General features: G+C 45.4%; 1 protein-coding gene across 3 annotated transcripts in view; it reads right to left on the bottom strand.

Annotated features, from left to right (window-relative positions):
• The window catches only part of GRIA2 (glutamate ionotropic receptor AMPA type subunit 2), an 89,092-nt gene extending 68,824 nt beyond the window's left edge, over window positions 1-20,268 (bottom strand). For 2 of the 3 annotated variants that reach the window (XM_066631908.1, XM_066631909.1), the window contains exons 1-2: window positions 20,163-20,250; window positions 19,306-19,446 (exon numbers count right to left, since the gene is read on the bottom strand). In XM_066631908.1, coding sequence (XP_066488005.1) covers window positions 19,306-19,446; window positions 20,163-20,250 — 229 coding nt within the window. Of the gene's footprint in view, window positions 1-19,305; window positions 19,447-20,162 lie in introns of all 3 variants that reach the window. The other variant, XM_066631910.1, reaches the window with a different exon arrangement.
• Window positions 20,269-21,068: the final 800 nt, after the last annotated feature.

Raw genomic sequence — 21,068 nt, 5'->3', positions numbered from 1 at the left:
CAGCACTGCAACTTACTACTGCCTGGGCAGTGTGTACAAAAGATGGGCAATTATGGGTGTAAATATGATGAGGGAACTTAGTTGTTGCTACCTGTTGGGCTTCGACTGGACTCTTTTTAACAGGGAATAAGACCCACTACCAGAAGGGAGGGAACCCAAAAGGACCTGATCAACCCAGAAGCCCCACTTCCTCTCTGATCCTTCTTCAGGGACCCTACGTGAAATGGCATCCAAACAGCCTGGAGAAGGGCCCCTGTTTGGGTTTTACTCCATTTGGTATTTGACACATCAATGACTGATGTCCCAATCCTACCCCTCACTAGTGTGTAGGATTTAGGGCTGCCAATGAAGCCTCCGCTATATCACGCATGCCTGCAGAGGATCAGATCAGCCAAGAGAGGTAAGTAAAGAAAGTTTTACTTATCTCCTCAACTGCTGCCTGAGCCCTTTGGGCAACTCAGAGGTGGCAACTCTTATGACACCTCTTTTGATGGCACAGATCTGTTCTGCATAGGGGGCATGTCAGGCCTGGAACAGAGGCTTTGGATCCCACAGACAATCTGCCCCCATTGACATCTGCCCCCACCCGATCACTGATCCACTCCTGGCCTGGCCCAATCCCCACCGTGATCTGCCAACGTATCTCCATCAAGGGATGGTCTGTGAGCACCGCTGCCAGTGCCTGGCCTCCAGGCCTTTGCACCTGTAGTAGCTCTCCACAGAATGGTGAAGAGACTTCCATGCCAGTGGCCCTGGCAGTAGGCTGGCAGACATTGTGATCTACCACCATACAGTATGAATAGGACTGGACCCTGAATTTCAAAGCCTCCATGGAAAATAACACTTTTCTTATTAATACAGGAACTTCTTAATACAGTGTTTTCCTTGTGTCGCAATGAAGGTAAATCATTTCTCTTGAGATGCCCTTTTCCAATGCCCAGTAGGCACCTGGGCAGAACATGGAACATTTATAAATAGAAATTTAGACTAGCTTTGCTGACAAAGCAACCTGAACTTACAGTAGTAGAGGAAATGCAATGCCCTATGCAGCATTACATAATTGAAATGGGATCAGGCACAAAAATGAAAAGTTGGCATGTCATAAAAGTGGCCACCACTGATATCATCACCTCCATGGAACTTAAGGATGCAGCAGTTATCTTCACCAGTTTAAGAATGTTAAGTAGTGGGACAGTGCAGTATGAGACCAGATCACTAAGAGCCAGATTTTGCTGAGGCAGGGACAGGAGCTAAACAACAACTTTAGATAACAGAATCTTTAGTGGGGGGGGGGGTTGCTAATAGGTCAATGGCTGACAAAAGCCATACTTCTTAGAATTCTGTGCTTGTTACCAGACTCTGAACAAGATTCCAGATCACAGGTCTTGTAGTCTCCAAGAACAGGCAAGTCATTGTTAAGAACTGGAACTGAAAGTCCATTCCAAGTACTGAGTTGAGATATGAGCTCCATGCATATGTGGAATTCTAACAAAAATATTAAGACCATGGAAGCACTGCAGAGAAATATGCAGCTAATGTAGTTCCAGCTTCTGCCAAATTTTTATCTGATAATTTCCTGCTTCAAGTGCAGCCATTTCCAACCACTGTGCTGTGGCACACTGGCATGCCGCGAGTGGTCCACAGGTGTGCCATAGGAATTTGGGGGAAGGTTATTTATTAGTAGGGCCAATGGGGGAAGTGAACCCTCCACTGGCAGCATGGTGCACCTTGTCAATTGTCAAAATCCTGATGGTGTACCTTGATAATTTTAGTGCCTTGTCAGTGTGCCATGAAATGAAAAAGATTGAAAATCGCTGTTCTAGTGCATTTCCCAGAAGATGATGTAGTGATCTGGATGGAATGATCATAGATGTAGCGATCATATGGGGGAGAAGCAAGGCATGCAGCCTGTGCACCTGACTATCTCATGTTCACTTTGGATACCTCCCAATGAAACAAAAAGGGATAGTTGCTGTTACCCAAAGGGAAAAGGCCCCCAAAGGGGTTCCTTCATCACCATACCTTCCATCTGGTGGAAGTCCAGATACCATAGTTCCTTGGTGCAAAAGTCAGTTGCTATAAGAGGAACCAGATGGACCACTGATCAGGCTAACTTCAACTCTTGAGCACCCAACACTTGCCCTTGGGATTGTTAGTCCTGAGTCAGGAAGCAAGGAGCAATTACTCTTAGCTCTGGTCAGAAGAAAGCAGGCCAGTTAAAACAAGAGTTTGTTTAAGAATGCAGAAATGGAGAGTGGGAAAAGGAGAAATGGACAAAACCAGGCACTTCAGGTTAGGTGGGAACAGGAGTACGGACAAGGGACAGATGAAGCTTTGCTCCAATGCTATTCCTGAGCATCCTTCTTTTCTCTCACCTGTATTCGATTCACTGACAAGGGGAAGGATAGAAATACTACCTTATGTGAAACATATTGCATTGTAGGCAATGATTCACCTACCACCCCTAGTGGCTCAGTGGCTCAGCCTCCGCTGATAGGCACAATGATGGGTGTGTGGGATAAGCATGTCAATGCCACCCTGCAGGATACAGCCTCTTAATCTGCTCACTCCCTGCCTACTGGATTTTTTGCTAATCACATTTAAAAAATGCCACATTTGTCAGCATGGCAGGAATTATAAACTGGCTGAAGGCAAACACAGTGGCCTTGTTTATGCAATTGTAACCGTGACTCTCCCCTTTTCTTTTTCTGCCCCTGCTGGGCTCACCTCAGATTGTTTTGACTCTGTGGGGTTTCTCTAGTTGTTCTCTTTTCCTGGCCTCAACCAAGGTCTCTACATGTAAAGCTGAAGAAGAAAGGGCCTTCCTCCCAGTCTGCTCGAAGGATGAATTGAGGCCTTCTCCCTCTTCTCACCTGCTACAGGAGCTAGACCCAAGAGAGAAGCTGTGGGGAGGGAGCTGCAATTTCAGGGAGAAAGGACAGGACGCCCTTTGCTTCTCAAAGAAATTTGATTCCAGTTAATGGCCTAAAACTAACACAAAGTAATATGGGCCATAAGCTACAGTATACATATTAATTCACAAAATCAGTCTGGAAATTAGTCCTCTTTGCAATGTTTGAGTAGACTAATAGTGACATTATATCCAGCAATTAGATCATTGTCATTTTCAGTGTTCTCAGTTGTGATCTATATACCAAGATTGTCCTCAAATGAAAATGACAACCTCTTCCTTGAGAAGGTCACTATGGGAACTCGAGTCATGTGATTCAAGTCTGAGTCGCAAAAAAATGCATGTTTCGCTTACTCATGCACACTCGAGTCAGGCGTATCACTGACTCGGGCACTAACTTGAGTTTGAGCCACTGACTTGGAAATGAATCCCAACATGTGCAGACACAAGTCTGTCTGGGTATACTTGCTTACTTTTCTTGTGGCATGAAAGAGTTCATTGGGCCATAAATCAGACCAGGTAAGCAGCAGCAGGAAAGTTCCAGCTAGGAGGCTGGGAAGGGTTAATGTTTTGCATTGAGCAGGAGGCGGGGGAGGGAGGTGGGAGCAGACTCTTTTGTCCATCTCTGAAGGAACCGAAGATCATTGGACAAAGGATGGGTGGTCTTTTCTTTTTCCTCTGGATTAGGGAGGGCAGAAGGGGGATCTTGCCTTCGGATTGGCTGGAAGCCCAGGGAAAGGGGAAAAGGATGCAGGAAAGTCAGAAAGTTATTCCCAGGGATGGAAACTCGAGTCAGGTGACTCAAGTCCAGGTTGCAAAAATTTTTTTGCTGACCCATGTATGCTCTAGTTAGTTGCACCAATGACTCAGGAATTGACTTGAGTCTGGAGCCACGACTTGGCACTCAGTTGCCACACGTGCAGACCTTTTACACAACTTGAAACACCTTGTGGGGCCATCACTCAAACCGGGCAAGCAGCAGGGAGGTTCCAACCAAGAGCCAAGGAAGGGTTAATGTTTGCTTTTGCATTTGAGCAGGAGGCAGGGAGACGGAAGCGGGCTTTCTTGCCCATCTCTGAAGAAACCGATGGTCATTGGACAAAGGATGGGTGGTCTGATTTGTTTCTTTGGATGAGGGAGGGCAGGAGGAGGAGCCTAAGGGGGTTCTTACCTTGGAATTGGCTGGAGAAACCCAGGGAAAAAGGAGGCAGGGAAGCAAGGGGGAGGGAGTTTTGTAGCAATCACACTTTCCATCCGCATGGCTGCTGTGAGCTCCGTTGTTATTTGGGAGGAGGTAGCCCCACTGAATAACTGGCTCAAATAGAACTACTTCTGAGTAGAACTGCAAAGGATTGGGTCATCCTGGTAAGCCTCACAGCTGCTATGCATGACCCTCCTCCAACTTATTACTCCTGTCCCCGCTCCCACGCAATCCATTTCACCCCCTCCTGCCTTGTTTAGAGATGGGATGGGGCAGCAGGGGAGTGGATATAGGGAACTCTGATGCACACAAGCATGCACAAACCCCAGCAGCAGCTCCATTTTTCCCCCCATGGAATTACAGCTTGCTTTTTAAAGGGAAAGACCTATGACTTGAGTCTTTTCAAGTCAAGATGCTCCAGGCTACTCAGAAAGTGCCCCATTATGACTTGTTTTGGAGCTGAGTTGCAGGAGTCGAGACCCGTGGTTCAACTCGAGTCAAGCTGTGCCTGACTTGCCCATCCCTGGTTCTGGCCATTGTTACCTGGGAGGAAGAAGCTGCCTCCCTGAATGCCAGGCAATGGAACTACTTCTGAGCAGAACTGCAAAGGATTGAGTCATACTCTCAATCCCAACTGCTGCCATCCAACCCTTCTCCTGCTTGCCACTTCTGACCTGTCCCACTATCCATCCTGTCCCTTCCTGCCTTGCAAAGCTTGGTTGCCTCCTACTTCCTGATGGTCCATGCCCCGGCTTGCCTGACCCAAAAGACGCTGACTTGAGTCAAAATGACTTGAGAATTTCAGGAAGCAAGTCAGCAAAGGGCACCCATTAAGATTCATGCACAAGTCGAGTTGCGGGGATGGAGACTGGCGACTCAGCTCGAGTCTTGCGATGGTGCCACATTCCCATTCCTGCTTTTAACACTACAGACAGTGTCAAAGAGGTAGGAAGGATATATGGAAAGTGTGTCTGGAGAATGGTATTTGTGAGCAATTCACTCTGCAAATGAGTATATTTGAGCATTAGAAACAAAAAAAGCAGTCTAGTTCTTGTATCTATCACAACACCAATTAGAATTATATGTGAATTACAGAATGTTCTCTGTGCAGATGCAGGATCTTTGCACTTTCAGCTACTTTCAAGAAGGAAGCATATTTTCACACTAGAGCCCCTCAATATCTTAGTTAAGCAATGCCTGGATCACAGAAAACAAGTATCTGCGGAGCTTCTCAGGTACATCAGAGCTATAGGTCTGTCAGGGGTCGAGCCCTTGTCCGACCCCTGCCTTACCTGGCTGCAGGCCAGGGGCAGAACTGCCTGGCCATAGAGCCACCACCACCTCTCCAGCTGACCCAGAAAGACGTAGGGCAGCTGGGTGGGAGAGACCATCCCCCCCAGGGCTCACCTGACCAGAGCAGTGAGCAGGGCTGGGTCACCATTAACTACCAAAGAGGAGGGAAGCAGGCCAGGGTCAGGGCCCCTTTAAGCCTAGAGAGGGAGGAAGGGGAGGAGCTGAGGCTGCGGCTGGGGAGGATAAAAGCAGGGAGGCCTGTGATGACAGGCAGTGCTGGAGAGGGAAGGCAGGAGGCTGGAGCTGGAGCCCCTGCCTGAAGACCAAGGGCCTCAGCTCCTGCCTCCAGGGAGGAGGACAAGGGTGTCGTGAACCCCCTCCCCCTGGCTTGGTCTGAGGCTTCCCCTGCAAGGAACCCCAGGGAGGTGGGCACCCTACCCAGGGGTCCCATGAGACCATCCAGCCGACCCTTGGCACCTCGCCAGATGACGCCCTGAGACCCCCCCCCTTTTCGGGGCACCCCTCACAAGGTCTATTATAGCACAATATCTATTTTATAGGTATGATTCCTATTCTTAAGCATATCTGGCTTTCCATCTTATATGAAGGCTGTCCATCCTGTTTATCTAATGCAGGGGTGTCCAAAGTTTTTGGCAGTAGGGCCACATCAGCTCTCTGACACTGTGTTGGGGGCCGGGGGGGGAAAGAATTAATTTACATTTAAAATTTGAATAAATTTACATAAGTTTACATAAATGAATATATTAAAGATGAACTTATATGAATGAATGAATGAAGGTCTTGCAATAGCTCAAGGCCTATAAAAGGTCTTGCTCAAAGCAAGGCTGGCCTTTCCTTTGCTGCCGCTACTACATCACAGACATGAAACAACAAGCAGTGGAGGGAGCCCTCATCCCACAGCTCACACGAGAGGTCAAACAGTCGCCCTCACGTTGAGAGCAGTTGCGTCGGGCCAGTGTGGGCTCCAACAAATCTCTGGAGGGCCAGAGGCCCATTGGAGACTTGGGGCTCCCTGAGGGCTGCATTGAAGGGCCTCGAGGGCCACAAGTGGCCCCAGGGCCGGGTTTGGGCACCCCTGATCTAATACAAGAAAGTTGCCATATATAGAGGAAGATCATTGCCATTAGTTTATCCAGCCAATGTTGCTGAAAACAGTAGGCTGTAAGAAGACTTACAGCCCAATCCTATCTATTGCCACAACAGGAACTAATGTTCTGGTGGCGAAACACACTTTCTGACCATTGCAAATGGTGATCTGGAAGCATGCATAGCTGTGCACTTCTGAACTGCCTGCAGAGAAAATGCAGAGACCTCATGCATGGTGGTAGGGCAAAGAAGGCCCACTGACAGAAGTGAATTGGTGGGGGGTGATTAGTACAGGGTGGAGGGAGGATGGGACAGGGTTAGGGTGGGCGGTATGTCAGAGGCAGGAGAGGGTGACACCTGGTGGGGGTGACCTGCGCCAGATGCTATTCCCTCCAGAGGCAGTCGACGTCCCCCTTTCTCTCCTCAAATCTGTGCCAGCTAAACCTGTGCCAGCCAATGGAGATCAGGAAGCTTACAGTGGGGTAAGGGAAAATATTTTCCTTTATCCTTCCCAAGCCTCCTGATCACGCCTAGGCTTCCTCATGTGGAAGCTGCTTGAATCATTCAGTAACAAGGCTATGCCGTATCTCCAAAACCAGATGTGATGGGGCAAAACTGATGCCATTTTTAGAATCAGCACCCCTAAAATACCCAGGAATAGGTCTTAACTTTTATGACAAGTTAAAATTTGTGTTGGCCTGTGTTATGATTGAAACATGCCTCATCTACGCTGCAAGACAAAAATTTTCTTCTTTTCCTCAGAATTATTTTTCGCAAATGCAGTGGCATCGCTAGAGGGGTGCGGGGGATGCAGGCTGCACTGGGTGACGCGCACAGGGGGCTGACGCGCACTGGACATGCTAAAATCACGGTGGTTAGGAGTAGTTCCATCATGTTATATACTGTTGGATGTGGAACTTCGAGCAAAATGCAGTGCAAAAAAACAGAGTGAAATATCTCCTTTCTATCAAAAGTTATGGCCAAAAAACAGGAGAACAAAAAAATGCATGGATCCCTATGGAAAGTGAGCCTATGGAAAGTGAGCCATATTGCGCGTTTACTTGTGAGTAGGAAAACTTGCCTTAGTCCGTCAGAAAGGGCAGGCTGAGAGAAATCCAAGGACACTAAAAGGGTCCTGATCCATTGAATGCAGCCCCAAAAACACTATAGAAGGAAGTCCCTCCCTCTAAGCAGATGAATGTATTGAGCCCTATGGAAAGCAAAACTAAGCCTCACGGTCGTGTTTACTCGCGAGTAAGCAAACATGCCTTGGCTGGTGTGGAAGATCAGGTGAAGGAGAGTGCAAGGCTACCAGAATGGTCCTGATCCTATGCACTTGGAGCTAAACAAGTGCTGCAGATGGCAGCCCCCCCCCCCCCCGCACTAAAACGGATCAAAACAGAGGCTTCAGCTGATAAGGTGAACCTTTTTGAGACTTGCTAAGCCAGGTGGATCCTGACAGTGATCTGGTTTAAACAGAAGCTCTTAAATTGAACTGGGCACTGGGTAGTGCTGAAAACCTTACTGATTTTGGGGGGGGGGGTTACTGCATGCAGGCTACAGAGGAAATTCACTTGGTGGAACAGGGTTGGCTTCTGATTATTTAATTATTTGTTTTACTTTAATTATTTATACTTATTTATTTTAATTTGTCTGATGATGTTACTTCCACCATGACATCACTTCTGGTGGGTTTTGAACAGATTGTCATTCTAAAAAGTGGGTCCCATTGCTAAAATTTTGAGAACTGCTGCAATAAGGTGTTAGTAAGTTGACACCTGGGGGTGTGTGTGACACCACTAGTGACCAAGATCACTAAAATCACAGTTTGAAGGAATAATACCGTCATGTTCTATCAATCAATGCGTAATTTCATGCAGAATGTGTTCTATCTTTGTTCTATCAAAAGGTACAGCCAAAAAACCAGTGGGGGCTATTACCCCGCCCACTGCATGGGGGGGTGACGCGCTGGCATCCCGCACTGGGTGATGCGAACCCTATTGACGCCACTGTGCAAATGTAAATGTATACATATATAATTTATTAATTACATCCTGCATGAATTAATTAATCAATTTAAACCTAATTAATCTACAAAGATCTGATTTGCTTAGTGATGCCCTAATGATAATTAATTTCTGGAGCACAATTTGTCATTATCTCTAACTAATAGCAAAGTGACACATGGAGAGGGTTGTGTATGATACAGCTTTCTAAAACAGTATTCCATATACGTCCCAAATGGTATAACACAATTATTTCACCTACAACCGTTATTTCACTCCCTTTTAGAAGAGTCTCCTACAGGTACACTAAAGGTGTCAGAGAAGTAACATGTTATTCCTATAGCAGTCTCAGCACAGAGGTTATATCTATATAAAATATGAGATTTCAAAAATCAAATTGCATTAGCTCAAGAGAAGGTTGAAGAATCTTACAGCTTGGCACTGTGACATTCTGACAAGGGGATGCTGACTCACTGATTAAGCTCAGATCTCTTCACAATGGGGACCATCCAGCAGGGACTCTTTCATTTAACCTATATGGTAGCAGTACAGACATTCAGATGCTATTCCAAGACCAGCACTGAGGAGTTCATAATGGACTATGTCCTATTTTATCCCAACAGGTTGGGGGGGGGGGGAGGTTATGTATTTCTAGATAATTGCACGAGATCAAGGAGAAAGAAAACTGGAAATCATTCAACCAGTAATGCTGAATGTCTACATGTTGAAGTGCAAAGAAAAGTAGTGGCACCATCTCAAATAAGGCATTCTTAATTCTGTCTCATACAGTGAGTAATCAGTGTTGATAACTTTGCTACCTGGAGTTTTTATAAGTAGTTTTATATTTAAAAAATAATAATTTAATAAATTTACATCTGTTGTCCAGTGAGCCAGCAGAACCTTTTTGATCAACCATGTTGTTTTAAATCAATCAGCCTAATGGATTGATCACCAATATGTTAAAACTCTAATCACAACTGATTTATAATTTAAAATCGCAGGAACAGGAAGGAGATGGGGCAAGAATGGGCATATTGGTCCCAGAATGGTGCAAATCTGTGTTAACCCATGTCGGTGGATCAGACCAAGGAGGGGGGATGGGATGTGGTACATGCCACTGTTGCTGATTCGCGCCCCCCCCCGTGCCCAATCCATTCATCCCCACCCCCACCATAAGAACATAAGAAGAGCCCTGCTGGAACAAGCCAAAGGCCCATCTAGTCCAGCTTCCTGTATCTCACAGTGGCCCACCAAATGCCCCAGGGAGCATGCCACCCCCCTGCCCCCATTACACCCCATCATGCCATCCCCCTGCCCTTCCCAGGCTGCTATTGGGCCTGGTTTGTGCCAGCCAGCACGGGCCTTCGCACCAGTGCCAGCAACTGCTGTACCACTGCAAAGTGCTTTATGGCATGTTTGTGATAGCTAGCATTAGTGCAGAGCATGTGCTGGATTGGGCCATAAGTCATAGAGTGATCAAGTTGCTCACTTGATTCACATATCTGATTTATTTCAATGGTGCTTAATCATAAGACTAACAGTCTTTTCCCATAGCTACTTTCTGGTGTCTCTTTTGTTTCAGATTTTTTGAGACAGGAAGCCTTTTTTTTCCCCTATGTAAAGGGAAAAGTTTTATACTGTGGTTTAATGAATTAAGTAATATTTCAATGCTGCTTTGTTATTAAAGCTATTCATAGTAGCCTTCAGAACAAATAAAGAAGTTTAACAAAAACCTACAACAACTTACAGCACAATCCAATGCAAGTCTGCTCAGAAGTGAATCTCACTGAATTAAATTGCAATCTTATACACACACTCTGGGAGAAAATCCCATTGAACTCAGAGGGATTTACTTCAGAGGAGACATGCTAGGATTGTGCTGTTCATTTTTTAAAATCATAGACCTTAAAACAAAGCAGAATTCTGAGGGGGGGAGCAATACAGTCCCAGTCACTAAAAATAAAATAAAAAATGCCGTAACCTGTTATCAAAATCACAGAAGGGTTCATGTGTCCCTCATCTTTTAGGGGGAGGATGTTTACAAATGGGGAACCACCACCACCAAGAAGGCACCCAGAAAAAGGACTCAGAAGGATCTTCAATTTTACCCAGGTTGAGATCAGTCTTTTACATATCATGGTCAAAAGATACAAAGCTCCTAGTTTGCTCTAGTTGCTGGCAATAATCCATTCCAAATCAAGAAAGCAATCTAGCTACTGGTTTATTTATTATATTGTTGCATCACATTAATTGAATATTGCCCCATGAATGGATGCTAATCTAAATTTTGTCATGCTTTGAGTATGTTGTTTGTTTGTTTTTAAGAATTCAAAATGTGTATCGTTTAATCCTTTTGGCAACTCTTAATTATTTTGACAGGCATAAAATAAAATATGAATTTAAGCAAGCTTTCAGTTGTTGAAATACTGTGAAGTACTAAATATTGTTGCAAATCCATTAGTAAATACTGTCAGAAACAAGTCCTGAGCTTAAATAAGTGTGTGCATTTTATGGGTACTCCTTTCTACCTAAAAAACATGCCATCCCCTGAATGATTTTTTTTTTTAAACCCCTTTGTAAAAAGATGCAAAATGATTCACGAGCTGCAGGTGTCAGGGCAAAGATATAACACATCCTTATTGCCAAGGCAACAAGCCAATGTCGCCCACAACCTCATTCAGTCATGAGTATTCCATTACTTATTTTAAAATGTGATGTGGTGTGTGTATTTTTATTTTTTATTTTAATATCTCCATACTACAAAATCAAATTTACCATCTCCAATTGTATCATGTATCATGTACCATCTCAAATTTACTATCATGTCCAATTGTGTCCAGGAATGGTCTGAGGTACAGGGAGGCTGTGTGCAACCTCCCCACACTTCAGAAGGCTGCTTTTTCATGTCAGGTCCACGTCGGGGGGGGGGGGGTACAGGTTGGCATCCCTTCAAGGTGTAGTACCTGGAGCAATGTACCCTCCCCTTAGTTATGCCACTGTTGGAATGAGGATGTCACTACATTGTTACTTTCAAAATGCTGTCACATATCCAATTTTGAAATCAAATATCACAATGTCAAATGGAGGCATCCAAAAATTGGAGATTATGCAAATATTCCAAGAATATTCAACAACATGATAGTAGATTGAGGGGAGAATTGTGGGGAGCAAATCAATTTCAGACCAAAGAAAAACCCTACCAAATCAGATCAAATGCCCATCTAGTCCAGCATCCTGTTTATCATAGTGTCCAACCAGATACCTCTGGGAATCCCCCGAAAGCACATGCTTTTTTCCACAACACTAGGTCCAATTGACTTTTATATCATGGCAGCTAATCGCATATTCATCAAGTCTGAAACTCCACACTCACTCTTGTCATTTAGATTGCAAGGTCTCGACCTGTGTTCTTTGCCTATGTTCCTCTGTGCATAATTTTGAGAACATGGTTTCACTGAAAGGTGGCACAGAAGGGTGGCTTTTTAAAACAGTTTGGTCTGCCTTCTTATAGCTGGGAAAACTCTGCCATCTGCTGGACACATTTTTGCCTGCAATCTTATGAATTAAAGGTGCACAGACCCCATCCTTTGTGAAAACGAAGCATTTTCTTAAATATGAGGCCTCTTCCACTTGTATTAGTCTTACATAGATCTAAATCTTATTAGTATGTTTTAATATTTACATAATCACTTTCCTGTTAGCTCAAATTTTCCTTTTGCTAAGTTTTAGGAAAAGCATTTATAAGCATGAGTGTTTGCTAAATTATATGGATGACAGGGAAATAAAGTAAGGGTGCAATCCTAATCCCTTATGTCAGTGCTTTCCAGCACTGACATAAGGAAATGCAGCTCTGAGGTAAGGGAACAAACATCTCCTTACTTTGAGGAGGCCTCTGTGAGTGACACCCAACTGCAGGATGCAGAACACGTCCCATTGGCACCACTATGCCAGTGCTGGAAAGTACTGACATAAGGGGTTAGGATTGCACTCTAAGGAGATTTACTTTTGTGAGTACTATACTGTCCACTTGATTTTGTATAGCTAAAATTTTAAAATTTAGTTAAGGAAACCACCTCAGTGCAAAAATACAACTCAGGAAAAGATTTCAAAGAATGAGAAAATATTGCGGAAAGGACTACATGTCTTGCAGCTCAATCCTGAACACGTTTATTGACAGATAAGCTCACTAAGTTCAATGGGACATGCTTTCTAGGAAGTGTGTGCAACCTTAATTAGAAGTCTTATTTCAAATTAATATTGCGGATGCAGTTGATCAGCTGTGACTACATTAGCATCCTTTTATAAAATCTTAGGGCTGGTTCACACATGCAGGTTTTCCACTCAGAGGCGTCACTAGAGGGGGGGCAGTGCACTAAGTTTTGCAGAGAGCCTCCCTGCAGCCTGCAAGTGGCCCTTCCCCGTCCCCTCAGGAGCCATTTGCCTCAGTTTCTCCCACCCCCTCCCACATGGCTCCAAAGGGGAGGGGAGGGGCTGCTTGCACAGGGCAGGGAGGCTCAAAACTTAGTGCACCGCCCCCTCTAGCAACGCCTCTGTTTCCACTTGAGGACTGCACTATTACGTAGGACGATGCATAGATCATCTGTCACAGATCTAGCACCACAGTCATTTATCCATATCATCTGAAGTTTCCTTAAATTCAGTGCTTTTTCAGGCAGGTCACTTCACACAATCATCAAGTTAATCCGAGGGAGCCTCTGACCATGATTTACAGTGAATCTCACCTACCTATTTATTGTAGTCAGCATGAAACAACTGAAAGTAATTTACGGCCCAATCCTATCCTGGGCCTATAGGAAAAGATCTCTCAGTCCACTGCTGTTAAGTCCAGGTATGGCAGTGTGAACAGCATCTGCCATTGAGCACTCTGCATTCAATGGCCACCCAGATGACAATGGAGCAGTTCAGGTGGTAGAGGAGATGTGTCATGGTCAGTTTAGGAGAGGATCAAGGCGGTTCAGGGGAGGAACCAGGACAGGTTTGGGGTGGATCTCGGCGGCAGCAGCAGCACACCCCAGCTCCCATCCTGGACCCATCCCCTGACTCTCCTAGGACTTACGCCAGCAAAAGATGTGTGCTCTGTTGGTAGTGCTGCATGTTATCAACTGGTGGAAGGGGGTGGGATAGGATTGGGCTATTAGTAAGTACAGAGTAAGTACTCTTGTGGTAAGAGCTGGATGGTAAGGGCTATTAGTAAGTACATATGCACAGCACTGCATGGTTGGTGTAATTATACCTGCTTGCTTTCTATCCCAGTCAACATGTTGCACTAGTTCCAAGTATCTGACAAGCCCCTTATAGTACTTTGATTCTACTGTTAGGTGTATCTCTTAGAAGTCACAGTTACAATATGGGGAGCAAAAGGCACTAAAATCTTGTTAACTGGGCAAAGAGGGACATTTTAAAGTGGTGTCCTATCACATTTAGTAAGGGGAGAGGATTCGTGAGGGGGAGCAACTGTCTCTTTTCACCCCAGCATAAAGTCTTCTCCAATGGCTGTTGCTGGTGTCTCTTCTGCATCATCCCCACTCCCAAGATGGTGAGCCCTTTGGGGACAAGGAACCATTTATTGATTTATTTTGCTACGTAAACTGCCTTGTGAACTACTTTTTGTTGAATGTGCTACAGAAATATTCTAAATAATTATGATAAAACTAATTCTGGGCATCTCACTTTAAGAAAGATGCAACCAAACTGGAGCAGGTTCAGAGGAGAGCAACAAGGATGATCAGAGGGCTGCAGAACAAGCCCTACGAGGAAAGACTGAGGAAACTTGGTATGTTTAACCTGGAGAAGAGAAGGCTGAGAGGGGATAGCTAGCACCCTTCAAATATCTGAAGGGCTGTCATATGGAAGAAGGCACAAATGTGTTCTCACCTGCCTCTGAAAGTAGAACTAGATCCGATTGGATAGCAGGAAAGCAGAACTTGATTCCAATTGGATATCAGGAAAAAGTTCCTGATAAGGACGGTTCGGCAGTGGAACAGATTGCCAAGTGAGGTGGTGGAGTCTGCCTCACTGAGAGAGGGAGATCTTCAAGCAAAGCCTTGATAAGCACCTGCTGGAGATGCTCTTGGAGGATTTCCTGCTACAGTAGGGGGTTGGACTTGATGACCTTGTAGGTCCCTTCCAACTCTATGATTCTAGAAAAACCAGCTAAAAATCCAAGATCTCACCTGTTCCTTGCAAACATTACCAGCTGTTTCGACTGAAAGTGAGACTCTCAAACTCATATAGGTCCTTTAATTCCTCAAGGCAACATCTGTATAGTGCTTTCTGAGTGTGCAAATTGTCCCACATGTAGTATCTTGATGTTGTTTTTACATCAACTCTGCAAGGTAAGGTAGTATTATTATCCTCATGTTGCAGATAAGAAGGTTGAGAGGGAGCCACTTGCCTATGGCCACCTGGTGAGCTCATGACATAGGAGATATGCAAATCAGGGACATCCTGATTCATATCTCAGTCTCAAAGCACAACGGTGCACCAACTCTATAACTCAGAATGGGAATGAATGATTCCATAAACCAAAGGAATATTCTTGTGACCAGGTCTTTCGCCATCACCACCACAAAATGTTAAATGTCACAGTGACATTCAACTATTAATCTTAATTTCTACTTATAACTATTCAGGAACTAAATTCAAACTCTGAGGTCCAAGTCCAAAACTCTCTCCACTGCAATATACTGGCTATTAGGTTATTCTAACCTATTATACTATACTATACACACTAAGGGCGCAATCCTAATCCCTTATGTCAGTGCTTTCCAGCACTGGCTTAGCGGTGCCAATGGGACATGTGCTGCATCCTGTAGTTGGGTGTCACTCACGGAGGCCTCCTCAAAGTAAGGGAGTGTTTGTTCCCTTACCTCAGAGCTGCATTGCCCAGCACTGACATAAGGGGTTAGGATTGCACCTTAAGGCTGTTAGCACTTTGATTAAATTGAGATTATGAGGCATCCAGATAAAAAATGCACGATAGGCCAAGGGACAAATTCATAAATCTCTGCCGCAGAGCAGATCCAGATTGTAAACCTTGTAGTCTGATTTTGCTGAATATCCAAGTAAGAAAAAAATATATTTGTGCATTGGATGGTACACATTTGGCCATGTGAAATACCATGAAACTCCAGCAGTGGATTAGGTTTAGCTTTTGGCCCCCGTCATGACTTGCACCCTGACCATACCTCCAGTACACTCTCTGTATTTTCATACTATTAAGAAATATCAAAGCTCAGTCTTTCCTATAAGCCACCTACCCTGACAGTTCTCATTCCTAACCAATGAATGCTAGTTCTGGCAGTGTAAGGCCCTGTTAGAATTGAGCCGTATGAATTCTCAAATACCTCCTCTTGTTTATATTATTTCCATTCCATGTCTTAGGACTAGGTTTGGATGAAATGAGCTATGGGAAACTCTGCCTGAGACAAACCTTGGATGATGATCCTGAGGTAGAGGACTCATAAGATTGAAAGCAGTGGTTCCCAACTTTTTGGCACGGGGACCCACTTTTTAAAATGATACTATATCGGGAACCACCTAGGTTTTTCACATAGGTTTTTTAAAAAGGAGTTTTATAAATAAACAATATTTTATGTACTCATTCATTCATTTATTCAATCATAAGTAATAATAACCAGAAAAAAATACCCTCAAACATTTATCTCCCTATATTTACACATGCCTGCAAACTGCAGGAGCTGAGCTCTTTGCAAGATAATTACCAAAAATCAGTTTTTGAATAGCCTCAGGACTTAAGGCAATTAGTTATCTGATCTTTTCATCACCCTTTGGTGATCCACCAAAATCAGGTCTCAACCCACCAGTGAGTCTCAACCCACAGTTTGGGAACCACTGATTTAAAGGAGCCTTACGCTCAACCACTGTTGAATGAACAAAACCAGGAATGGAGCCACTTCATAACGATGTTCCCTGTATTACTCTCCCGCTGACTTTTTCTCTATATTCAGTCAAGAGTCTTCTGATATCCTAAAGGTTCACCATTTTATTTTGCCATTAATGTCCACAGTAAAAACATACTTCATTCAGATGCATGATAATTAATAAATATAGGAAGGTGCCGTAAACTGAGTCAGACCATTAGCCCATCAGCTCAACATGGTCTTAACAAAGCAACTTCTCCAAGGATTGAACCTCAGATTTCTGCAGGCAAGGTATGTCCTCCAGCACTAGCAACAGTCCTATCATCTCATGGAGCAAACTCCTGCCTACTAAAGCTCATGCTATAAAAGACATCACAGGACTTTTTGATGTGCTACAGCATGGTCACTCTTCTGCAACTTGTATCTATATGATATTCTTTCCATGGCCAGAAGCTGTACTTGGCAGTCAAACCACCAATCCTCTGAATATGTAGGATGTGCCTTGGGAGCACATGGGCATATCACAGTTCTGGCTCTCCCTTTTTCTTGACTCTCTAGATTTGAAAATCTTGGCAGCAGCCTTCTCAGAAAATGAGACTGAACTGTATCACTGTACTGTGCTCAAAATGGGATGCATTCCTTTAAAGTCAGTGGGACAAACTGCAATTCTAATCACCTTAGCTAGCAGCTATTTTTCCACTCAGATAATCACCTTAAAGGGTCTCCTCTCTAGTGTTGCCTTTAATTGTTAATGTGTTGCACCTTTACTCTATAATCATAGGACACGGCATCTTCATTCACTCTTAACCCATTTCTGTCCAGCCCACAGGTATACACATTTGATTCCTGTTGTGTATATGCAACTTTGGGCAGAAAAGACTTAATTCAGTTTCAAGGCAAACCAACAGAAATAAGTCTGTAGCATTAAGAATTGCAAAATTCCTTCTCTTGCAATGGCATTGCATCAATGCAATGGCTCAGACCCCAATACTAACTTTGCTGTATTCCACAACTTGTTATAACACCAAAATGGACAAGGGTGGCATCTTAGGAGGCCTGATTAAACTAGAGAACCATTAATAAAAACATCCTCACTTTGTAACCATCATAGTTCTCAGTTTGGTAGTGCAACTGTTTGTCATTCTGTCAAACCAATTCTCTAAGGAGATGTGTATTCCAGTGGAGGAAATTGTTGGAAAATAGAGCACTTTCTGATTGTCTTCTATCATGACATTATTTTTACTACTTGACCCTTGCCATAGCTGCACTGTGCCTATTACGAATGTCTTCTGGAAATGCTGTGACCCTTACAAAAGAGGAAGATCAGAATGATGCCAAGTGAGAGTAGGAAGGCCGGTCACATGTACGTATTGTAGATGCTCAAAAATCATCTGAATCTATGTCATGTGAGCCTTTTATTCCAACAAAGCAATGCTCCCTGCAGCAGAGATATCACAGAGCTACAAAGTAGTCTGATTCCTCTTCCACAAATTCACAACCTGCTCTTTATTTCTGTACTGTTGTTTTCCTTCAAAACTCAAGAAGGGCTCCTTAAGGTACAGTGATTCATTCGGAAAGAGGCTGGAGAGAGTAATTCTAATATGGAGAATTGCAAAAAGGAAAATGGCTGATCAGAGCCTCAGGCAACTATTGCTGTTGAGATCCAACAATCCACTTGCAGCTATTTTGCTGCTTCCTCAAGCATCTGTGCAACTAAACCAAGAGGCCTCGGAGCTGAGATGGCCTTGAGGATTTCTCTCTCTCTCTCTCTCTCTCTCTCTCTCTCTCTCTCTCTCTGCATAAGACATATGCCTGAATATGGTCTTCTACATTTCATGAAACAGTCTTCTCAAGCTTAGAATGTGGCCTCATACCATGTGCAACCAGCCTGCCAGTAACACATGACCCATAAGGGACTCCCAGATACATTTTCCCCATTCCTCCCAGTTTACCCACTCCAGTTGCTCTTGTATTGGTGGTTTATTTATACATACATACATGGAATGAATAATACCCTGTGATGCAAGATGCTAATTCAACACCCTGTCACACTTCAGAGATAACCAGCTTCAAAGATCTCTTCCTTATAATAGAAAGGTGGGGAGTTGAATAGCCAGCTGCTTGCTGCACTTTTTGGGGGCATGATGGAAAGATATGACTCCAGTATATCATGTCTAGAAGTGGAGAGGGTTCAGCTACCATGTCTCCTGTCTGTAGCAAAGGCCAAAGGGAACAGCCTTATATAGCCTGGGAAGGGGCAGAGATTCTGTCCCCTTCAATCCCGTTCCCTCCCCCTCCCGGTTCAAGAGGATAGATTTAGAACGGAAATATCTCTAATAAGCAAATGCCCCAGCAGGAAGGATTGCGGGGGTGGGGTGGGAATTTAATCTCATGTTCTTGAAAATAAATAATCATACACACCACTCAGCAGGACCCATCTGGGCCTTTGGGTATGGAGCAGGGCGGGGTTCTCCCTACACCACAATCAGCCACTGCTGCAGCCAATCTTATGTAAGACATTAAAAATCCTTGTTGGAACTTCCATTTGCAAAACAAAATGATCAGTCTAGTTAGAAGGGGTTGGGCAAGAGGGCTGGAAGAGCACAGGGTCAACATCAGGATGCTCAGGTGCACCTCTCCTCCAAAGGCAGTACAGCTGGAAGCGTGCGTCCCCCATGCTTTCACTGCCTGACTGCATCTCCACATGCTCTCCACTTCTCTGGAGGAATTCAGTGCTGAAGGCAGGACTCCCCTTCCCCATACCTTTCCACCCCCCCTTGCTTAATGCACAAGTGCCCAGTTGCTCCAGCCACGTCTCTTCCAGCCCAGGAGCAAAAGGTTTCAGCAGAGAAGATCAGAATGAATGGAACATTCATTACTCACAAGCGTTGGTGACTGCGAAGCTGTTGGCCACCTCTAGATTGTCAATGTGGGGTGACAGTCGAAACTCTGAAGTGGAAAACTGAACCATCCCTACCCGAAATGCACTGTATTCCTGATCGGCTCCCCTGGGGAAGAGCCCCCCTGTAGGATGACAAACACACATGAAAACAGAACAAGAGAGATACACACAGAGGACATCAGTGCTGCAGGCTTGCAGTGCCAGTGCTGCTAAGGGGGAGACCCAAAAAAAGCCCTTCATTCATTAGCCCTCTGAATGGAGTGGCCTCTGGTCATACTGGTGGAAAGGATGAGCCTTCCTAAAATCTCAGTCACATCTCGCTCTCCAAAGACAGCAGACCCTGATACAGTTTGGCAAGGGGAGGGGATCTCTGGTTAGCACAGCATGCTGTCTTCCTCACACTAAGGGTGCCATCGACATTCATGCCAATGAATAGGAGTTATTTTTTCCCCTTCCAATTGATTTTAATGGGAGGGTGGACTGGACCCTTGCAAACATTATGCGTACACCAGTAAAAGCCAGATGGCTTGGTTTGAAGCCACCAACTAGTTTTATTTTATTTTCCAGAAGGAGCTGCTTTCAGAGGGAATAAAGGCGAGGGAAGGCAGAGCAATCATTTGAAGAAAAAGAAAAGGAATGGAAGGAGAATGAAGGGACTCTCTCTCTCTCTCTCTCTCTCTCTCTCTCTCTCTCTCTCCATTCACTCCAGCAGCAAAGGCTGGTTCAGAGGCTACATGCCATGAATATGTCAACTGCTACTTCTCCTCCAAATGGCTAAGGGTTTGGGAGGATGGGGGGAGTGGGAAGCCAATGAACCCCTCCGCCAGAGGACACTCACCTATTTGGATGCCGTTGGAGTAGACCCCCCAGATGAGTCCCCACACCAAAGGAGCCAGGAAGAGAAAAATCTGCCGGATCTTTTGCATTGCCATGAAAAGTAGAGCATCCACCGAGCCACAGAATATTCCTCGCCTGCTGGCGCCTCACCTGCCCGTTCTCCCCTTAGCAGTTAGATCCTCTGCATATCGGGCGAGAGCTTGAAGGACCCAGGTGGGGGGGGGGGCACGAGCAGAAGCAGCAGCAGCAGCAGCAGCAGCCTTGGCCCGCTGCTGCAGTGGTCCGGAGGAAGAAAGGGAGGAAGGAGGCGCTTGAATGGGGTTCTCAATGCCGCTGTTGTGGACTCGGCGCTCGGGTACATCCAGCTCCTTCGCAGGCAGCCACACACATTCACCCCGCTCTGCCACACACACACACACACACACACCCCACACTCACTCCGTGCCAGGCAAGGCAGGCGAAGAGGGGCGGGCGTGCGCGCGCGCTCGCGCCTCCAGCGCGCCACCGCCCCCTTCTCTCGCCCACCTTTGCACAGGCCTGCGAACGCGAGCCCGCGCCTCGCTTCGCCTGGCCTGGCAGAGCTCAAGGCTGCTGCTGCTGCTGTGGCCTCCGCCAAGCGAGAGGTGTCCTTTTCAGCACCACGGACAGCGGCACAGAGGCGCTGCTGCTCCAGGCCCCTGGTCCCCACCCCCAGGCGCCCAACAGCGCTGCAGTGGCTCGCACGCTCGGGCGCCTTTTCAGTGTCAGCCGTGGTTTCTGCCTCCCCTCCGTCTCTGGTGTGGGCAAGGAGAAGGTGGGCTGGGCCACTTGAACACTGCCTGGTTTCCACAGTTCTCCCTCTCTCTTTCTCCCCCACATCTGATGGTTCAAGGAGCATCTTGGTCGGAGGAGGTGCTGCATCCCCGTT

The sequence above is a fragment of the Tiliqua scincoides genome, chromosome 6, assembly GCF_035046505.1.
Source record: "Tiliqua scincoides isolate rTilSci1 chromosome 6, rTilSci1.hap2, whole genome shotgun sequence".
Lineage (NCBI taxonomy): Eukaryota > Metazoa > Chordata > Lepidosauria > Squamata > Scincidae > Tiliqua > Tiliqua scincoides.
This window is presented reverse-complemented; position numbering and strand designations above follow the sequence as displayed.